Source organism: Gorilla gorilla, chromosome X, assembly GCF_029281585.2.
Source record: "Gorilla gorilla gorilla isolate KB3781 chromosome X, NHGRI_mGorGor1-v2.1_pri, whole genome shotgun sequence".
Taxonomy (NCBI): Eukaryota; Metazoa; Chordata; class Mammalia; order Primates; family Hominidae; genus Gorilla; species Gorilla gorilla.
This window is the reverse complement of record NC_073247.2, coordinates 28673049-28691277: the sequence shown is the minus strand read 5'-3', so window position 1 is coordinate 28691277 and position 18229 is coordinate 28673049. Positions and strand designations below refer to the sequence as shown.

Sequence of the window (18229 nt, the reverse complement as noted above, 5' to 3'; positions counted from 1 at the left end):
TTTCCATCCTAGATGAGTTTTGCCTGTTCTAGAACTTCACATAAATAGAACTGTACAGTATGTACTGTTTTGGGTCATAGTCTTTTTTCCTGAGAAGAATGTTTTGGAGATTTGTTTCATAGTATTAATATTTCATTCCTGTTCATTGCTGAGTGGTATTCTGTCATATGAATACTCATAATTTGCTTGCCCATTTTTTTTTTTTTTCTGAGACGGAGTCTTGCTCTGTCATCCAGGCTGGAATGCAATGGCATGATCTCGGCTCACCGCAACCTCCACCTCCCGGGTTCAAGCAATTCTCCTACCTCAGCCTCCTGAGTAGTTGGAATTACAGGCGCCCGCCACCACATTCGGCTAATTTTTGGATTTTTAGTAGAGACGGTGTTTCACCATGTTGGCCAGGCTGGTGTCAAACTCCTGACCTCAGGTGATCTGCCTGCCTCGGCTTCCCAAAGTCCTGGGATTACAGGCGTGAGCCACCGCATCCGGCCTGTCCATTCTTTTGATGGACATTTGGGTTGTTTGCAGTTTTGGGCTATTAGGAGTAAAGTGACTATGAACATGCTTATGGCAGTCTCTTTGTGAACCTATGTTTGCATTTAATTTGGGTAAATACCTGGGAGTGGAAGTATTAGGTAATGGGGTAGGTGAAAGTTTATGAGAAATTGCCAGTTTTTCTAAGTGGTCGTACTGTTTTACATTACCACTATATTCTCCTGTGCTTTTTGACCTCTGAAGTTGAATAAAATAGATTATTAAACTATATATAATTTGGCTTAACAGAAAATGTATTTGTTTACTTACATGAGGATGTGGATATCAGTGCCACATAAGTAGTGTAGGCAATTCTTAACTTCTATCAGCCTCAATATTTTCATTTTTGGGGATAATGCTAATTATCTGCCCAGTGTCATGGTTTTGTACATAATTATCTGAAAGCACTTTGGAAAGCATGAAGCACTATACAAGGGTAAGATGGTAATATTTTGTTTACAATTATTAATATCTATTATAATTTGATATAATTTTGCCATCTAATAAGTTTGTAATGCTGGGCTAATTCGGTTAATTTTTTTATCATGTATTTTGAAACGAAGTAGGTAACTCCTTGGTATGCTTATATTAAAATTATTTTTATGGCCCACAATTCATCTTTAGAATAATTATACAGAAATATAATGGTTATTTACTGTCTGTTTACTTATTTATACCCTGCCTTACTCCAAAAAATATTTTAAGATGATTTACAGATTAATTTATCAAGAAAAATAGATGGTTAAGTGTTTCCTGTCTTGTCCACAGAGTGTCACTGTTGGTTTATTTGAAAATCAAAAGCCATTTAACATTTGGTTCTTTGTTCATGGTTAGAAATACTTGCTTTTAAAGCAGTTCTGGTGCTAGAAGACTCGTTTATCTACCACGAAGTATATAAATGGTTAAGCTTGATGAAAATGGTGTCTTAAGTGTAGCTGGGTTAATGAGAACACAATTCTGCAAATATATCTTTTCCTGTAGTTGTAGGATTTGTAATGGGCAAAGGTCCTTTGATATCACAAATAGGCCTTAGGTGCTTCTTGAAAATGAAATGGAAGTTCTGAACTTTTCTTTCTTTCATATTTTCTTTTGGTTTATTAATAATTTTTCCTTAGACAATAACATGAATACTTGATTGTGAAGAAGGTGGAAGTATCATTAATGAGTGTATACCAGACTTTGAATCTTTATATAATATTAAATGCTCATTGCCAAATATATTCCAAGAAAGCAATTTGGATTCTTTTTCAGTCTTCATATATACTATAGAATTACTCTGAACTCAGGCTTAAGGAAGTATCTCTCTCTCCTGAATCTGTATGCTTCTTTTCATTAGACAATGAGCTCTGAAGCATTTTGTTTCCTTCTTTTCCTTATCTAGTAGGAAATTCACAGCATTTTTGTACCCAGTTTCATTAGCTTTTCTAATTTTTAAAAGAATTATAGATATACAGAAGAGTTGCAAAAATATTTCAGGGAATTCTCATATATATGCTTCACACAGCTTCCCTTAATGTTAACTTACCTGTATAACTTAAAATTATGGTAATTGTAATAATCACAGCACAGTTATCAGAACCAGGAAATGAACATTGGTGTAGTACTATTAGCTAAACTGTGGTCCTTGTTTGAATTTTGCCATTCCTACCAAATCCCATGTCCTTTTTCTGTTCCAGGATAAAATCTAGTATCCCACATTGAATTTAGTTGTGTCTCCTTAGCCTCTTCTAGTCTGTGACAGCTCCTGATTCTTTCCTTGTCTTTCATGACTTTGACACTATTGATGACTACTGGTCAGTTATTTTATAAAATGTCTCGATCTTGGTGTGTCTGATACTTTCTCTTGAATAGATCGAGATTATGCATTTTTGGCAAGAGAGTAACACATGAGTGATGTTATCTCCTCATTGAATCATATTGGGGGATAGGTGGTGTTGATATTTTTTTTATTGGTGATGTTAACATTGATCACTTGGTTAACATGATGTTTTCCAGATTTTTCCACAGTAAAGTTACTATTTTTCCCCATTGCCCACGATAAAGATTTTGGGTGGCAGGGGATTTTGAGACTCTGCTAATATTCTGTTTCTCTTCAACTCACCAAGACAAGTTAGTATCCATGCATGGATTTTACCTGCAGCAGCCATTATTGTGGTGTGTGGCTTATGTTGATTCTCTGTTTCCCTCATTCCTTCTGGATTTATTAATTGGAATGCATTTGCAAGGGAAAGCTGTCCTTTATCTCCTACTTATTTATTTATTCAATTATGTATATTCATATTAATATGGACTCATGGACATTTATTGCATTATATGAGTTATAATCCAGTATTGTAATTATTTCTTCATTGATCAAATTTTCCAGCTTTGGCTATTGGGAGCTCCTTCAGTTGATTCCCATGGCCTTTTGACTTGTCCCCGCCTTTTTTGTGTACTCACTTGTTTTCTGACATCACAAGATAGTCTAGGCTCATCTGTACTTTCCCTGTCTTAGCTCTGGAATTCAACTGTTCTCTAAGGAGCCCCGGTTCCTTTAGTTGGAGACTGGTATTTAGAAACCAAGATCTGGACACTAGGTGTGTTCATTGCTCCTCTTGTGTCATTGATCCTAGGCCTTCTCAGTGGACAGAACTAGGAAATAAATGTAGGTATCCCAATCCATGCACACACATACATCTATATTTCAGTCTCGCTATATATTAAAACTATATGTTCATACTGATATTCAGTAGCTTTTCTTAAACCTAGGTTCTTATATAATAACTTCTTTGCCTACCTCCTTTATTAATCAGCTCTTTTATTCTCATATTCTCTTTTTCTTGGCTTTATAAGACTTCTGAAATCCTCTGGAACATAGGGGAGAAACAAAAAGAATTTAAAAATATAAATATTTAAACTGTTCTTTTTATAGTGCTTACTTTGGCTCCTAGTGATATTAGACATTGACTACTTATTTTTTATATATATACATTTGAGGTGGAATCTCGCTCTATCACCCAGGCTGGAGTGCAGTGGCGCAATCTCGGCTCACTGCAACCTCCTACTCCTGGGTTCAAGTGACTCTCCTGCCTCAGCCTCCCGTGTAGCTGGGACTACAGGCGCGTGCCACCATGCCTGGCTAATTTTTTGTATTTTTAGTAGAGACAAGGTTTCGCCGTGTTAGCCAGGATGATCTCAATCTTCTGACCTTGTGATCCACCCGCCCTGGCCTCCCAAAGTGCTGGGATTATATGTGTGACCCACTGCACCTGGCCTATTTTTTAGAATGTTAATAGAACAGTGAAGTTTCTTGTGATGAAAATGATAGAAACCATCTTTCTGGATTCCAACACTGTTGTAAAGTATGAAGTTCTGTCTCTCAAATGTAGTTTTCTGAAATACTGAGCCAAAAAAATTTTTTTAATCACATTTAATACCATTGTACTATTTTTTTTTTTTCTGAGACAGAATTTCGCTCTTATTGCCCAGGCTGGAGTGCAGTGGTGTGATCTCGGCTCACTGCAACCTCTGCCTCCCGGGCTTAAGCGATTCTCCTGCCTCAGCCTCCCGAGTAGCTGGGATTACAGGCGTGCGCCACCACATCCTGCTACTTTTTGTATTTTTAGTAGAGACAGGGTTTTGCCATGTTGGCCAGGCTGGCCTCGAACTCCTGACCTCAGGTGATCTGCCCACCTCGGCCTCCCAAAGTGCTGGGCTTACAGGCGTGAGCCACTGTGCCTGACCACCATTGTACTATTAATAGAAATTTTGCTGTGTCAAGTTCTGTATGATTATCATCTCATTGTGATACATTTTTCAAAAAATTTCTAGTTAGAACAGTATCCCAAGGTGAAAAATTTGAAGTAAAAATAATTTCTATAGCCCCCCCTTTTTTTCACAAAAAAGCCCATAACTGATCAAATGTAGTTAAGCCTCTTTCATCTAGATTGTTTCACATTTAATTTCTCCAAAATAATCCTTAAAGGAAATTGGCTGATTTGGATGAAATTTAGTATGTGCTTGAATGTGTATCAAGATGTCTCAATGGAAACAAAATGGCAGCCCATCAAGTTTTTGTAAAGAACCATACCTTAGGTGGTTTTGAGGGGGTGTTGTAAGAATCACCATGTTGGTAAAGATGTGATTACCGGGGATTTTCTGAGTTCTAAGCCAGAGGTAATGAAGGTTTATTAAAAAAAATGTTTCTTACAGTATATAATGTTTCTTGAATGGAATGAGCTAAAATATTTTGGAAAGTAAAATTGTTTGGGCGTTTATCATGATCATGGGGGAGAACAGAAGCGGAGTGCTTCCAAGGGACACATGCAGTCTTGGGGGGAAGTGGGTGCAGAGGCGAGCTGGGAAGGGAGGGAGCAGGTTCTCCCTAGCCTACCTCCCCCTGCACTGCTGGGCTAGGGTCCCCCTCAGCAAGCCTGCACACTGGGGTGGGAGGCAGCATCTGTGGGGGGAGGTGCCTAGGGCCATGGTCAGCCTGAAATGGCCCCAATGGCTCCTCTCCATTGCTCCTAAGGGGCCGGCTTTTTCCTTCCCTGCCCGTTCTAGATCACAGGGGTGGCGCTGCAGCTTGCCTTGTTCTTTCATATCAGTTCCCTCTTGAGTCCATCTCCGTCCTGCTTAGCTGGGAGCAGAGGAGGACGCCCTCAGTTGGCAGTCCCCGGCCTACCTCAGCCCTCTAGTCCTGCCTCTTCACTCCTGGAGACAGTGGAGCGCCTAGGGCAGTCCTCTCCTCCGACTCCTCATATCTGTCCCCACAGCCAACCAACTGCCCCCATCCCCGCCCTTCTTCTGACCCCTTCCCGACTATTCTAGTGGCCTGGACTGACATCCTTGCTGCTTTCTGCATCTAGTCCCCTCCCCGAACTCAGAGCTGCCCCCCATCGGGCGTCCCTCTCTCTCTCCTCTGGCTCTAGCTCCTGACCCTCCTTCCCCTCTACGTGTTCTCCCACAGCTTGGAGAAGCCACTTCTCTTGCCTCCCATCCCTCCTTTGCTGTCATCCTCACTCTCTCCTTCCCATGACAGCCTCGCTCCTGGAATGTCATTGATACTCACTGTCTCCACATCTGGCTTCCTGTTTTTCTCTGGGTATTTTTGAACCTGCTGTTTCTTCTATCCTGTAAACCCTTCCATGCATCCTCACCTGGTGAGCTCCTTCTCATGTTTTAATTCTCATCTCAGACCTCACCTCCTCTGAAAAGCTCTCCATGACTGCCAGCCTGGGTTAGGCCCACTCTTCTGTGCATGCTTAGCCTCCTGTTCCTGCCTGTGTCATGGCGCTGGTAATAACAATAGTAACATGAAGAGACCACTGAGCACTGTTGGACTGGGCATAGTGTAGTGTTGTTACCGTTAGTATTAACCTAATACTATGGCAAGGTTCTTGTCCTCAAGAGAACCCTGAGAGAGATTTTCATCCTGATTCCCTACATGAGGACATTGAAGCACAGAGAGGTTAAGTAACTTGCTCAGGGTCACACAGCCAATAAGTGGCTGGACTCTAGTATTTGACCCCAACCATGTTCCCCTAGAGCCTGCACTGTTTACCTCAGTGCCATAGCCCAGTGGTTCTCACTGGGAGCATCAGAATCACCTGGAGGGCTTGTGAAAACATAGACCACTGCTCCTACTCTCAGAGTTTCCGACTCCAGAGGTCTGGGGTACAGCCTGAAATTTGGCATTTCTAATTTCTTGCAGGTGTTGTTGATACTGCCAGTCTGTGGACCACTTTGCAAACCACTGTTCCAGGCTGCTAATCACTTTGTCTATTGGAATCCTCTCTTTACTTGTCTCTCTCCCAGCTGAGATGGCAGTTCCTCTAGGACAGGAGCTTTTTTTTTTTTTTTTTTTCCTGAGACAGGGTCTCATTCCATTGCCCAGGCTGGAGTGCAGTGGCACAATCATGGCTCACTGTAGCCTCAACTTCTCAGGCTCAGGTGATTCTCCCACCTCAGGCTCCCAAGTATCTGGGACTACAGGTGCATGCCACCATGCCTGGCTACATTTTTGTATTTTTTTTTTTCTAGAGACGGAGTTTTTGTTGTTGTTGTTGTTTTTTTGTTAGAGATGGAGTTCTGCTGTATTGCTCAGGCTGGTCTTGAACTTCTGAGCTCAAGTGATCCGCCTGCCTCGGCCTCCCAAAGTGCTGGGATTACAGGCGTGAGCCACCGTGCCTGGCTAGGAGCTTTCTTTCAGTCCATGTTTCCAACACATAGCAAAGTAGTTCTGCCAGGTGGAAGGCCGTCAATAAAGGTTTAGTTGAATGAATGAATGAGGAAATGTTTCTGGCCCTTTGTTTAAGCGTATTTTTTTTTTTGCCCAAAGTTTCTGTGTATTTCAAGAAGAATTCTCAGATTTTTATCAGTCATATATGCTTGATTGGCACGTAGGGGATGTGTACTCAATGGTTTTGTAAGATTAGTTGTTGACTGCGTGATTTTAAAATGTTTGAAGCCAAAAGTCACATCTGTTATATTTGGCTCAGTGTTCTTTCTGGAGTGGAACACTCACTGTCTGTATATAATATAGACTTCATATTTGTACATATATGAACATTATAAAGTGAGTCTTTGGCCTTTTAGCAGATTTGAGGATTTCTTTCCTAAAATAGCACCTTCCTTGATGTGCAGCATCTTCATCATCAATGTGCTGGTGTAGAGGCATTGTGGCACTTTCATTTGCTGGCATTAGAGCGTCCTCAGTGCCTGCACGGGGTAGAGCAGCAGAGGGGATGTTGGGGCTCCTGAGCTCAGCCTCTTGGCTCTGTGTCACCTACAGCCAGGCCTCGAATAGGAGCAAGACATTTCTGATGGCTTGAGAAATTTTGTTGTGTCTAGCAGTTAACATTTGACTTAATGGCATTTTCACATATGTTATTTTTCTTTTGAAATATGAGCTACTATTTTTTAAATATAATAGAATTTAGAAGATCTTATTGAAAACACCACTATGCAGGTTGACCATCTTTGTGGAGCTGTTTCAGAAGTGCAATGTTCTTGGGAGCAACCACCTTTGATGAAATGTGTGTTACAAAAACATTTTTACAACTTTGATAAACCTCTAGCTCCTAAAGACACAAATCAGTTAGAATTGATAGAGAACTAGTAACTCTGAGATTAACAAGGCTTTTCTCTACTTACTTTAATAGCAGATGGGGGACTACAATTCCCTTGGAAGAATGCTGAAGTTTAGGTCTGACAGATTACAACACTGAGTATTTTTATGTTAGTAGTTATCATGTATAAAATGTAGGGTTGAAGAAGAATAAGAATCATATAATCAAAGTACAGCATTTATCCTTAACAATGGAAAATGATGTTGCAAGGAAAATACATAGGAATGCTTATTTTTTTTAAATAAACTTTTTAAGCCTCATTTTAAGTTACAGTTGATTTATACTGGGTTGGTGTCATTTTAGAGGTCGTCTGGATTTACACAAAAAAGTTTTGATTGTATGTCTCATGGAGAAATTGAAGTCTAGGAACCGAAGAAAATAACTTTACTCATTCTGTTCTCTTACCCTGGATAGGTACAGTCTAGCATATCACCACCAGCGGAAAGGCAGGAAACCCATGCCTGGGCCAGCCCTGCTGTAACATCTCTTGAGTCAGCAGCATGTCATGAACTGCAGGAAGCAGACCTCAGTGAGAGTTTGTCATATCCCAGAATTGTCTCCTCAAGTTCATTACAGCAGTGTGTTGCACAAGGTGGCTCATTTCCTTGTTTCTGTATGCCATGGAACTATATCAGTGGAGGTGCTGAAAGTACCAATGCTGTCATCTCATTTGCCAACGCTACTACAGCAGTACCTATGGCAGGTCTGTCACGAAGAGAATCCAGTCTGGCAAATAACCCTGGTGTGGTGAATTACTCTGCTCTACCAGAAAATGAAAATGTGGGCCCAGGTAGAGCCTTGTCATCTTTCTGCTTCCATCCCAATTTGGGTGAGTTTGAAATGACACATATTACAGATAGCATTCTATCTTCAATCTAGATTTTAAAACACACTTCATGCAAATTAGTGTTAGTTATTTTTTAAATTAAAAGTTTTATCTTGAAGCCATTATAGATTCATATTTATATTTCTTATCTTTCTTTTTTCTCTTCTTTCCTTTTTTTTTTTTTTTAATTGAGACAGTCTCGCTCTGTCATCCAGGCTGGAGTGCAGTGGTGTGATCTGGGCTTACTGCAACCTCCACCTCCCAGGTTCAAGCAGTTCTCTTGCCTCAGCCTCCCAAGTAGCTGGGATTACAGGCACCCACCACCACACCCAGCGAATTTTTGTATTTTTGGTAGAAACGGGGTTTCGCCATGTTGGCTAGGCTGGTCTTGAACTCCTGACCTCAGGGGATCCGCCCACCTCGGCCTCCCAAAGTGTTGGGATTACAGGTGGAGCCACTGCTCCCGGCCTATATTTCTGGTCTTTCTATCAGTCTTTCTTCCTTCCTGATGCTCCAGGATTTTTTTCATCATACCCTTTCTGTTTTAACATTTCCTTCCCTCCCTCCCTCCCTCCCTCCCTCCCTCCCTTCCTTCCTTCCTCTGTCTCTTTCGTTCTTTCGTTCTTCTTTTGTCTCACTCTGTCATCCAGGCTGGAGTGCAGTGGTGCAATCATGGCTCACTGCAGCCTCCATCTCCCGGGCTCAGGTGACCCTCCCTCAGCCTCCTGACTCAGCTAGGACTACAGGTACTTGCTATCACTCCTGGCTAGTTTTTAAATTTTTTTTGTAGAGGTGGGGGTCTCATGTTGTCCAGGCTGGTCTCGAACTTCTGGGCTCAGGCAATCCACTTGTCTCCGCCTCCCAAAGTATTGGGATTGTAGGCATGAGCCACTGCACCAGGCCTGGAGATTTTCCTTTAACGTTTTATATGGATAAGTCGGCTAGGGACAGATTTTTTTAGTTTTCTTTTGTTCGAGAAATGTCTTTACCTTTTTTCCAGAAGGATAGTTTTACCTCATGTAGAATTTATGATTGAGCATTCTTTTTTTTTCCCAATAGCTGAGAAAATTATACTTATTGAAATGCCAGGAACAACAGAAACCAACGTGGAAAATAACTCTCAGACAGTGTATTACCCAGCTTTACTGGGAAATATGAATGCCCCAAATCCAGCCTCTTCATGTCTTCCCATCACTTCTAATTTTGGTGAGTTTGAAATAATGGATATCACAAGCAGCCCTCTCATCTAGATTCATCAACATTCTTAATATTAATTCTTAGTGGTAGCTTTTTACAAATTAAACTTTTCATATTGAGGTAGTTCAGAAATCATACACAGGTATAAGAAAGAAGACAGAAAAATCCTGACTACCCTTTACCTAATTTCCCCCAATAATTATATTTAGCAAAAATACAACAAATATTACAACCAGCATATTCACATTTATACAAGCCACAGATCTTATAGAGATGTCCCATTTTACTTGTATTTATTTGTGTGTGTGTGTGTGTGTATGTGTTTAGTACTATGCAGCTTTATTCCACAAGTAGGTTTGTGTGCCCACCACCACAGTCAAGGTAGAGATCATTTCCATCAGCATGAGGCGCTGTTGTGTTACCTTTGATAACCACACAAACTCTCTCAGGTCACCCTTCCCTAACACTCCATGACCCATCCCTAACACCTGGCTTCCACTGATCTCTTCTCTATCTCTGTAATTTTATCTCTTTCAATTGTTGTATAAGTGGAATCATATTTGGAATTGGATTTTTTTTTCACTCAGCTTAGAGACTCGTCCAGGTTGTTTTTTCTATTAATAGTTTATTCCTATTGCTGAATAGTATTGCATGTCTGGATATACTATGTTTTCTTCAACCATTCACCTGCTGAGGGACGTCTGGTGGGTTTTTTGTGTTTTTATTTTATTTTTATTTTTTGTCTATTGGGTGTAAAGCCGCTATGAATCGTCATGTACACATTTTTGTATAAATGTAAGTTTTCATTTCTCAGTAGTTTCTTTTTTTCTATTGATGAATAGTTCCTTCCTTTCCATGGTACAGATAGGAATAGTTTTTTTTTTTTTAAACCATTCACCTATTGAAGGACATCTGGTTTTTTCTTTCAATTTTTGGATAATGCAAGTAAAGCCACTTTGAACATTCATGTACTGTGTACTGGTTTTTGGGAAAATATAAGTTTTCATTTCTCTGTCATGAATGCCAAGAGAACAATTGCTGAGTCTTATGGTACTAGCATGTTTAGTTTTATAAGAAACTGCCAAACAGTTTCCTAGAGAGGCTGTACTATTGTTTATTTCCAACAGCAATGTATGAGTGATCCAGTTTCTCCACATCTGTATTTCTGATCTTTCCATCATTCTTTCTTCCTTCCTAATACTCCAAGATTTCTTCTCTTATAGTATCTTTTCTGTTTGAAGGTTTTCGTATAGCCATTTTTTTAAGGGTAAATCTGCGAGGGACAAATTCCTTTAATTTTCCATTTTGTGAGGATGTTTTTATTTTCCCTTCTTTCCTGAGGGACAATTTCACCCAGTATAAAATTCATAGTTGAGAGTTCTTTTCTTTCAGTACTTGAAAGAGTTGCAGAAATGCCAGAAACAGCAGGAACTAACGTAAAAAACAATACTCAGACAGTGAATTACCCACCTTCATCAGGAAGGGGCCGTAGCCAAGGTAACGCCTCTTTATCGCTCTCCATTCCTCCCAAGTTTGGTGAGTTTGAAATGATACATGTTATTAGTAGCACTGTCTAATCTACATCCATCAATGTCCTTAATGTAAAACTAGTGGTAGGTTTTTTTAAACTAAACTTTTAATTTTGTGGTCATTTAAGATATATAGGTAGTTGTAAGAAATAAGGCAGAGAAATACCCCTTCCACTTTACCTATTCTTCCCAACAATAGCATCTTGCAAAACTGTAACAGAACATCACAACCAGAATATTGACATCGATATTATCCACACATCTTATTGAGATCTCCCACTTAATTGTATTAATTTGTTTGTGTGCATTTAGTTCTACCTAGTTTTGTCACGAGTAGGTTTGATTCCCACCACCATGACCAAGATACACATTTCCATGATTACCAAGATGTCTCATTTTACTCTTTTTCTTTTCTTTTCTTTTCTTTTCTTTTCTTTTCTTTTCTTTTCTTTTTGTGAGACAGAGTCTCAAAAATCTGTCTGTCGCCCAGGCTGGAGTGCAGTGGTGCAGTCTTGGCTCACAGCAACCTCCACCTCTTGGGTTCAAGCGATTCTCGTGCCTCAGCCTCCTAAGTAGCTGGGATTACAGGCATGAGCCACCACGCCGAGCTAATTTTTGTATTTTTTGATAGAGATGGGGTTTCACTGTGTTGGGCAGGCTGGTCTTGAACTCCTGGCCTCAAGTGATCTGCCCACTTTGGCCTCCCAAAGTGCTGGGATTACAGGCATGAGCCACTGCACCCAACTCTGGCTGTTTTTTTTTTGTTTTTTGTTTTTGTTTTTGTTTTTGTTTTTAATTTTGGAGTTTTTGTAGAGATGGGGTTTCATCATGTTGGCCAGGCTGGCCTCCAACTCCTGGCACCAAGTGATCCACCTGCCTTGGCCTCCTAAAGTGCTGGGATTACAGGCGTGAGCCACCACGCCCGGCCCATCTTGCTCTTTTATAACCACACCTGCCTCAGCACATAATTCCCTGAACATTCATCTGACTGACTGGATGTATGAGTGGTCCTTAATTTTTATTGTGGACACTATTCCATGGTATGGATGTTTCACAGTTGGCTTATTCATTCACCCATTGGAAGATATCTTGGCTGTTTCTAGTTTTTGACTATTACAAGTAAAGTTGCGATGACCACTGATGTACAGATTTTTGTATAAACAGTTTTGATTTCTCTTGGATAAATGTCCAAGAATGCAAAGGCTTGGTTGTATAGTAATTGCATGTTTAGTGTTATAAGAAACTGCCAAATGGTATTCCAGAGAGACTGTATTATTTTACATTCTCGCCAATTATGTATGAATGATCCGGTTTCTCAATATGCATATTTCTTCTTCTTTCATTGTTTTTTCTTCCTTTTTGATGCTCCAAGATTTGCTTTTTCATCATTCTTTTCTGTTTGATGATTTTCCTTTAGCCATTCTTTAAGTGTTTGCCAGTTAGTAACAAATACTTCAGTTTTCCCTCATGTGAGAATGTCTTTATCTTCTCTATATTTGAAGGATACTTTTGCCTGATAATAGAATTCATGACTGAGATTTATTGTCTTTCAATATTTGAAATATTTTATTTATAGAAACATTGGGAAAAGCACGAACCAGCCCAGGAAAGAGGTCTGCAAAAACAAATTACAGACCTTTATTAGAAAACAACAGTCACCAGAATGTTTCCTCATTGTTTCATAGCGTTCCTTGCAATTTTGGTGAGTTTGAAATGATACTTGCTATATGTAGCACTATTTAATCTAGATTCATTAGCATCCGTAGTGCAAGATATTGGTAGCTTTTTCCAATTAAAGTTTTTATTTTCAGAAAAATTTAGCTACACATGCAGTTATAATAAATAATACAGAGAAATCTGTGTTTCCATTACCACTTTTCCCAACAGTAATATCTTGCAAAACTATAAGAAATTATCACAAACAGGGTGTTGACGTGATACCTTCTACAGATATTATTGAGATGTCCCCAGTTTTACTTGTATTTATTTGTGTGCATGTGTATGTGTGTGTTTTAGTTCAATTTTTATCATATGTTTAGGTTCATGTATCCTCTACCACAGGCAAGCCCCCAAATGGTTCCTTCTTTTTTATTGCTGAGTGCTATTCCATGGTGTAGATGTACCGTGGTTTGTTTATCTTTTCAGGCATTGAAAGACATCTAGGTTGTTTCCTGGTTTTGGCTATTAGAAGTAAAGCTGCTATGAACACTCATATACCATATAGGCTTTGTGTGAACACAAGCTTTCATTTCTCTGAGATACTGCCCAAGAGTGCTGTTGCTGGGTCCTATGGTAATGGTATGTTTAGTTTTGCAAAATACTGCCAAGTTGTTTTCCAGAGTGTCTGTACCATTTTCTACCCCCACCAGCAACGTGTGAGTGACCTAGTTTCTCCATGCCCATATTTCTGCTCTTTCTGTTGTTCTTTCTTCCTTCGTGACGGTGCAAGATTCCTTCCTTCATCATATCCTTTCAGTTTGAAGATCTCCTTTAGTTGTTCTTTAAGGGTAAGTCAGCCAGTCGCCGCTTTTTAAAGTTTTTCTTTGTCTGAGAATGTCTTTATTTTTCTTTTATTCCTGAAGGATAGTTTCACCTGATCTAAAAAACATGGTTGAGATTTCTTGTCTTTCAGCACTACAAAATGTTTTACATATTGAAATGTTGTTCAAAACAGAATCTGGCCCACAAATGAGTTCTGGGACAATGAGTTACTCAACTGAAATGAAAAATAACTGTGACCAAGATGATGCTTCAGCATCTGCCTGCCTCACTCCCGATTTTGGTGAGTTTGAAATGATATATGTTACAAGTAGCACTCTTTAATCTAGATTGAAAGAATACAGAGAGATCTTGTGTACCTTTACCCAGTTTCCCCCAATAGTACTATTTTACAAAAATATAGTAAAATATCACAACTAGGATTTTGACATTGATGCAATCACCAGATCTACTCAGATGTCCTCTGCTTTTCATGTATTCATTTGTGTGAGAGAGTGTGTGTGTGTGTGTGTCTGTGTGTGTGTGAGAGAGAGAGAGAGAGAGAGTATATTTAGTTGTCTGGAATTTTATGACATCTACTTTCAGTCATAAATAAACCTAACTGTATCTAGTCATGATACAGACTGTCCCATGACTTCCAGGAACTCTCTTACTGACTTTTTATAAGCATATCTACTCCTTCATGTCATTCCCTCCCTGGCCTCGTCTTTATCCCATACAACTACTAGTATGTTCTCCCTTTTTATAATTTTGTCATTGTAAGAATGGACTGATATACCATTGGACTGATAAATGGACTGATATACCATTTAACCTTTTGAGATTGCTTTTTTTCCACATAGCATAATTCCCTGGAGATTCATACAAGTTTTTGTGTATATCAGAAATTCCTTCCTGTTTATTGCTGAGTACTATTTCATGGTATGGATTTATCATGGTTTGTCACCCACTGAAGGACATCTAGATTGTTGTTTTTGGCTATTACAAGTAAAGCAGCTATGACAACCAGAGTACCGGTTTTTGTGTGAACATAACGTTTTTCATTTTTCTGTGATAAATGCCGAAGAGTGCAATTAACTGCTGGGTGGTATATTAATTGCATGTATAGTTTTATAAGAAACCGTCAACTATTTCCAGAGTGGCTGTGCCATTTTGCATTCCCATCAGCAGTGTATGAGTGATTCAGTTTCTCTGCATTCTTACCAGCATTTGGTATGTTCGCTTTTTTTTTTTTTTTTTTTTTTTTTTTGAGATGGAGTCTCGGTCTGTCACCCAGGCTGGAGTGCAGTGGTGCAATCTCGGCTCACTGCAACCTCTGTCTCCTGGGTTCAAGCGATTCTCCTGCCTCAGCCTCCCGAGTAGCTGGGACTACAGGCATGTGCCACCATGCTCGGCTAATTTTTTGTATTTTTTTAGTAGAGACTGGGTTTCACCATGTTAGCCAGGATGGTCTCGATCTCCTGACCTCATGATCTGCCCACCACTTAGCCATTCTGATAGGTATATGGTAATATTTCATTGAGGGTTTAATATGCATTGGCCTTTCGAAGTGATGTATGGCTCTTCATGTGCTAATTTTCTATCTGCATATCCTCTTCTGTGAAATATCTATTCTTGTCTTATAGTAATGTTTGCTTTTTTATGCTTACATTTTGAGAGTTACTTAATTGAAATGATCATACAATTTTTGTCCTTCATTCTGTTCATATGACATATCACATTGATTAATTTGTGTATGTTGAACCATCCTTGAATCCCTGGGATAAATCCCACTTGGTCATGATGAATGCTCATTTTGAGACAGTCTCTGTCACCCAGACTGTAGTGCAGTGGCATGATCATGGCTCACTGCTGCCTCGACCCCCTCAGGCTCAAATGATCCTCCCAACTCAGCCTCCCAAGTAGCTGGGACTACAGGGATGGACAACCAGGCCTGGCTAATTTTTAAATTTTTTTTGTAGAGACAAAATCTTGTTGTATTGCCCAGGCTGGTCTCAATCTCTTGGGCTCAAGCAGTCTTCCCGCCTTGGCCTCCCAAAGTACTAGGATTGCAGGCATGAGACCCCATGGCCATCCATGAATGATTTTTTTTTTTTTTTTCTGAGATGGAGTCTCTTTCTGTCGCCCAGGCTGGAGTGCAGTGGCACAATCTTGGCCCACTGCAACCTCTGCCTGCCGGGTTCAGGTAATTCTTCTACCTCAGCCTCCTGAGTAGCTGGGACTACAGGCATGCGCCACCATGCCTGGCCAATTTTCTGTATTTTTAGTAGAGACGGGGTTTCACCATGCTGGCCAGGCTGGTCTCGAACTCCTGACCTCGTAATCCACCCGCCTCGGCCTCCCAAAGTGCTGGGATTACAGGCGTGAGCCACTGCACCCGGCTGATCTTTTTAATGTGTTGTTGAATTCTATTTCCTAGTATTTTGTTGAGGGTTTTTGCATCAGTATTTATCAGAGATATTGGCCTGTGGTTTTCTTTTTTTGATGTGTCTTTGTCTAGCTTTGGTATCAGGGTAATACTGACCTCGTATAATGAATTTTGAAGTATTCCTTCCTCCTCTATTTTTGGGAATAGTTTGAGTAGGATTGGTATTAATTCTTTAAATATTTGGTAGAATTCAGCAGTGAAGCCTTTGGGTCTTGAGCTTTTCTTTACTGGGAGAATTCTATTATGGCTTCAATCTCATTACTTGTTATTTATCTGTTCAGGTTTTGGATTCCTTCACGGTTCAAACTTGGTAGGTGTTATGTGTCTAGGAATTTATACATTTCCTCTAGATTTTCCAGTTTGTTGGCATGCAGTTACTCATGGTAGCCACTAATGATCCCTTTGAATTTCTGTGGTATCAGTTGTAATGTCTCCTTTTTAATCTCTGGTTTTATTTATTTGGATTTTGTCTCTTTTTCTTTTTCTTTTTTTTAATTATGCTTTAAGTTCTAGGGTACATGTGCACAACCAACAGACACATGAAAAAATGCTCGTCATCACTGTCTCTTTTTCTTAGTTAGTCTGGCTTAAAGGTTAGCCAATTTTATCTGTCTTTTCAGAAAAGCAACCTTTTCTTTCATTTCATTTTTTGTATTGTTTTCTTCATTTTAAATTCTTTTGCTTCTGCTCTGATCTTTATTATTATTTTCTTCTACTAATTCTGGGTATGGTTTGCTCTTCCTTCCCTAGTTCTTTTATTTATTTGAAGTTTTTCTTCTTTTTTGATGTAGGCACTTATAGCTATAAATTTCTCTCTTACTACTGCTTTTGCTCTATCCCATAGGTTTTGGTATGTTGTGTTTCCATTACCATTTGTTTCAAGATTTTTTTTTTCCATTTCCCTCTTAATTTCTTCATTGACCATTCATTTACCATTGCCCACTGATCATTTAAGAACATATTATTTAATTTTCATGTATAGTTTCCCAAATTCCTCATTACTGATTTCTGGCTTTATTCCATTGTAGTCAGAGAAGATGCTTGAAATTGAATAATTTTCAATTCTTTTGAATATTTTCAGACTTATTTTGTGACTAACATATGGTCAATCCTTGAGAATGATTCTTGTGCTAAGAAGAAATATTAATAGGTATTTGCAGAACAGCTGCAGAATATACATTTAATATATCTGTGAAATGTTCATATCTATTAGATCCATTTGGTCTATAGTACAGATTAAATCTGATCTTTCTTTGTTAATATTCTGTCTGAATGATCTGTCCAATGCTGAAAGTGAGGTCTTGAAGTCTCTGGCTATTAGTATTGTGGCCTATCTCTCTCTTTAGCTCTAATAATATTTGCTTTATATATGTGGGTGCACCAGTGTTGGGTGCATAGAGATTTACAATTGTTATATCCTTTTGCTGAATTGACCCCTTGATCATTATGTAATGGTCTCCTTTGTCTCTTCTTACAGTTTTTTGTTTGATATAAGTACAGCTACTCCTACTCTTTTTTGGTTTCCATTGGCATGGAATATCTTTTTCCATCCCTTTATTTTCAGCGTATCTTTACAGGTGAAGTGTGCTTCTTGTACACAACAGATCATTGTTTCTTGCTTTTTTATCCATTCAGCCACTCTATCTTTTGATTGGAGAGTTTAGTCCATTTACATTCAATTTTTTTTATTGGTAAGTTGGGACTTTTTCCTGCCATTTTGTTATTTGTTTTCTGGTTGTTTTTCGGTCTTCTCTTCCTTCCTTCTTTCCTTCCTTCCTGTCTTCCTTTTAGTGAAGGTAATTTTTTCTGGTGGCATGATTTAATTTCGTTTTATTTTTTTGTGTGTCCATCATATCTTTTTTTTTTTTTTTTTTTCAGACAGGGTCTTGCTCTGTTGCCTAGGCGGGAGTGCAGTGGTACGATCTTGGCTCACTGTACCCTTGACTTCCCAGGCTCAAGCGATCTTCCCACCTCAGCCTCCAAAGTAGCTTGGACTACAGGCACGTGTCCCCATACCCGGATAACTTTTTGTATTTTTTGTAGTGATAGGGTTTCGCCATGTTTCCCAGGCTGAACTTTTCTTGAACTCCTAGGCTCAAGTGATCCT

General features: G+C 39.4%; 1 protein-coding gene across 4 annotated transcripts in view; it reads left to right on the top strand.

Moving 5' to 3' along the window:
• The window catches only part of BEND2 (BEN domain containing 2), a 52079-nt gene that overhangs the window by 8953 nt on the left and 24897 nt on the right, over positions 1-18229 (top strand). For 2 of the 4 annotated variants that reach the window (XM_063702852.1, XM_063702853.1), the window contains exons 5-10: positions 8058-8472; positions 9529-9675; positions 11059-11163; positions 12772-12897; positions 13341-13493; positions 13870-13977. In XM_063702852.1, the coding sequence (XP_063558922.1) occupies positions 8058-8472; positions 9529-9675; positions 11059-11163; positions 12772-12897; positions 13341-13493; positions 13870-13977 (1054 nt within the window). The remainder of the gene's footprint in view (positions 1-8057; positions 8473-9528; positions 9676-11058; positions 11164-12771; positions 12898-13340; positions 13494-13869; positions 13978-18229) is intronic. The other 2 variants (XM_055376123.2, XM_055376124.1) reach the window with 2 other exon arrangements.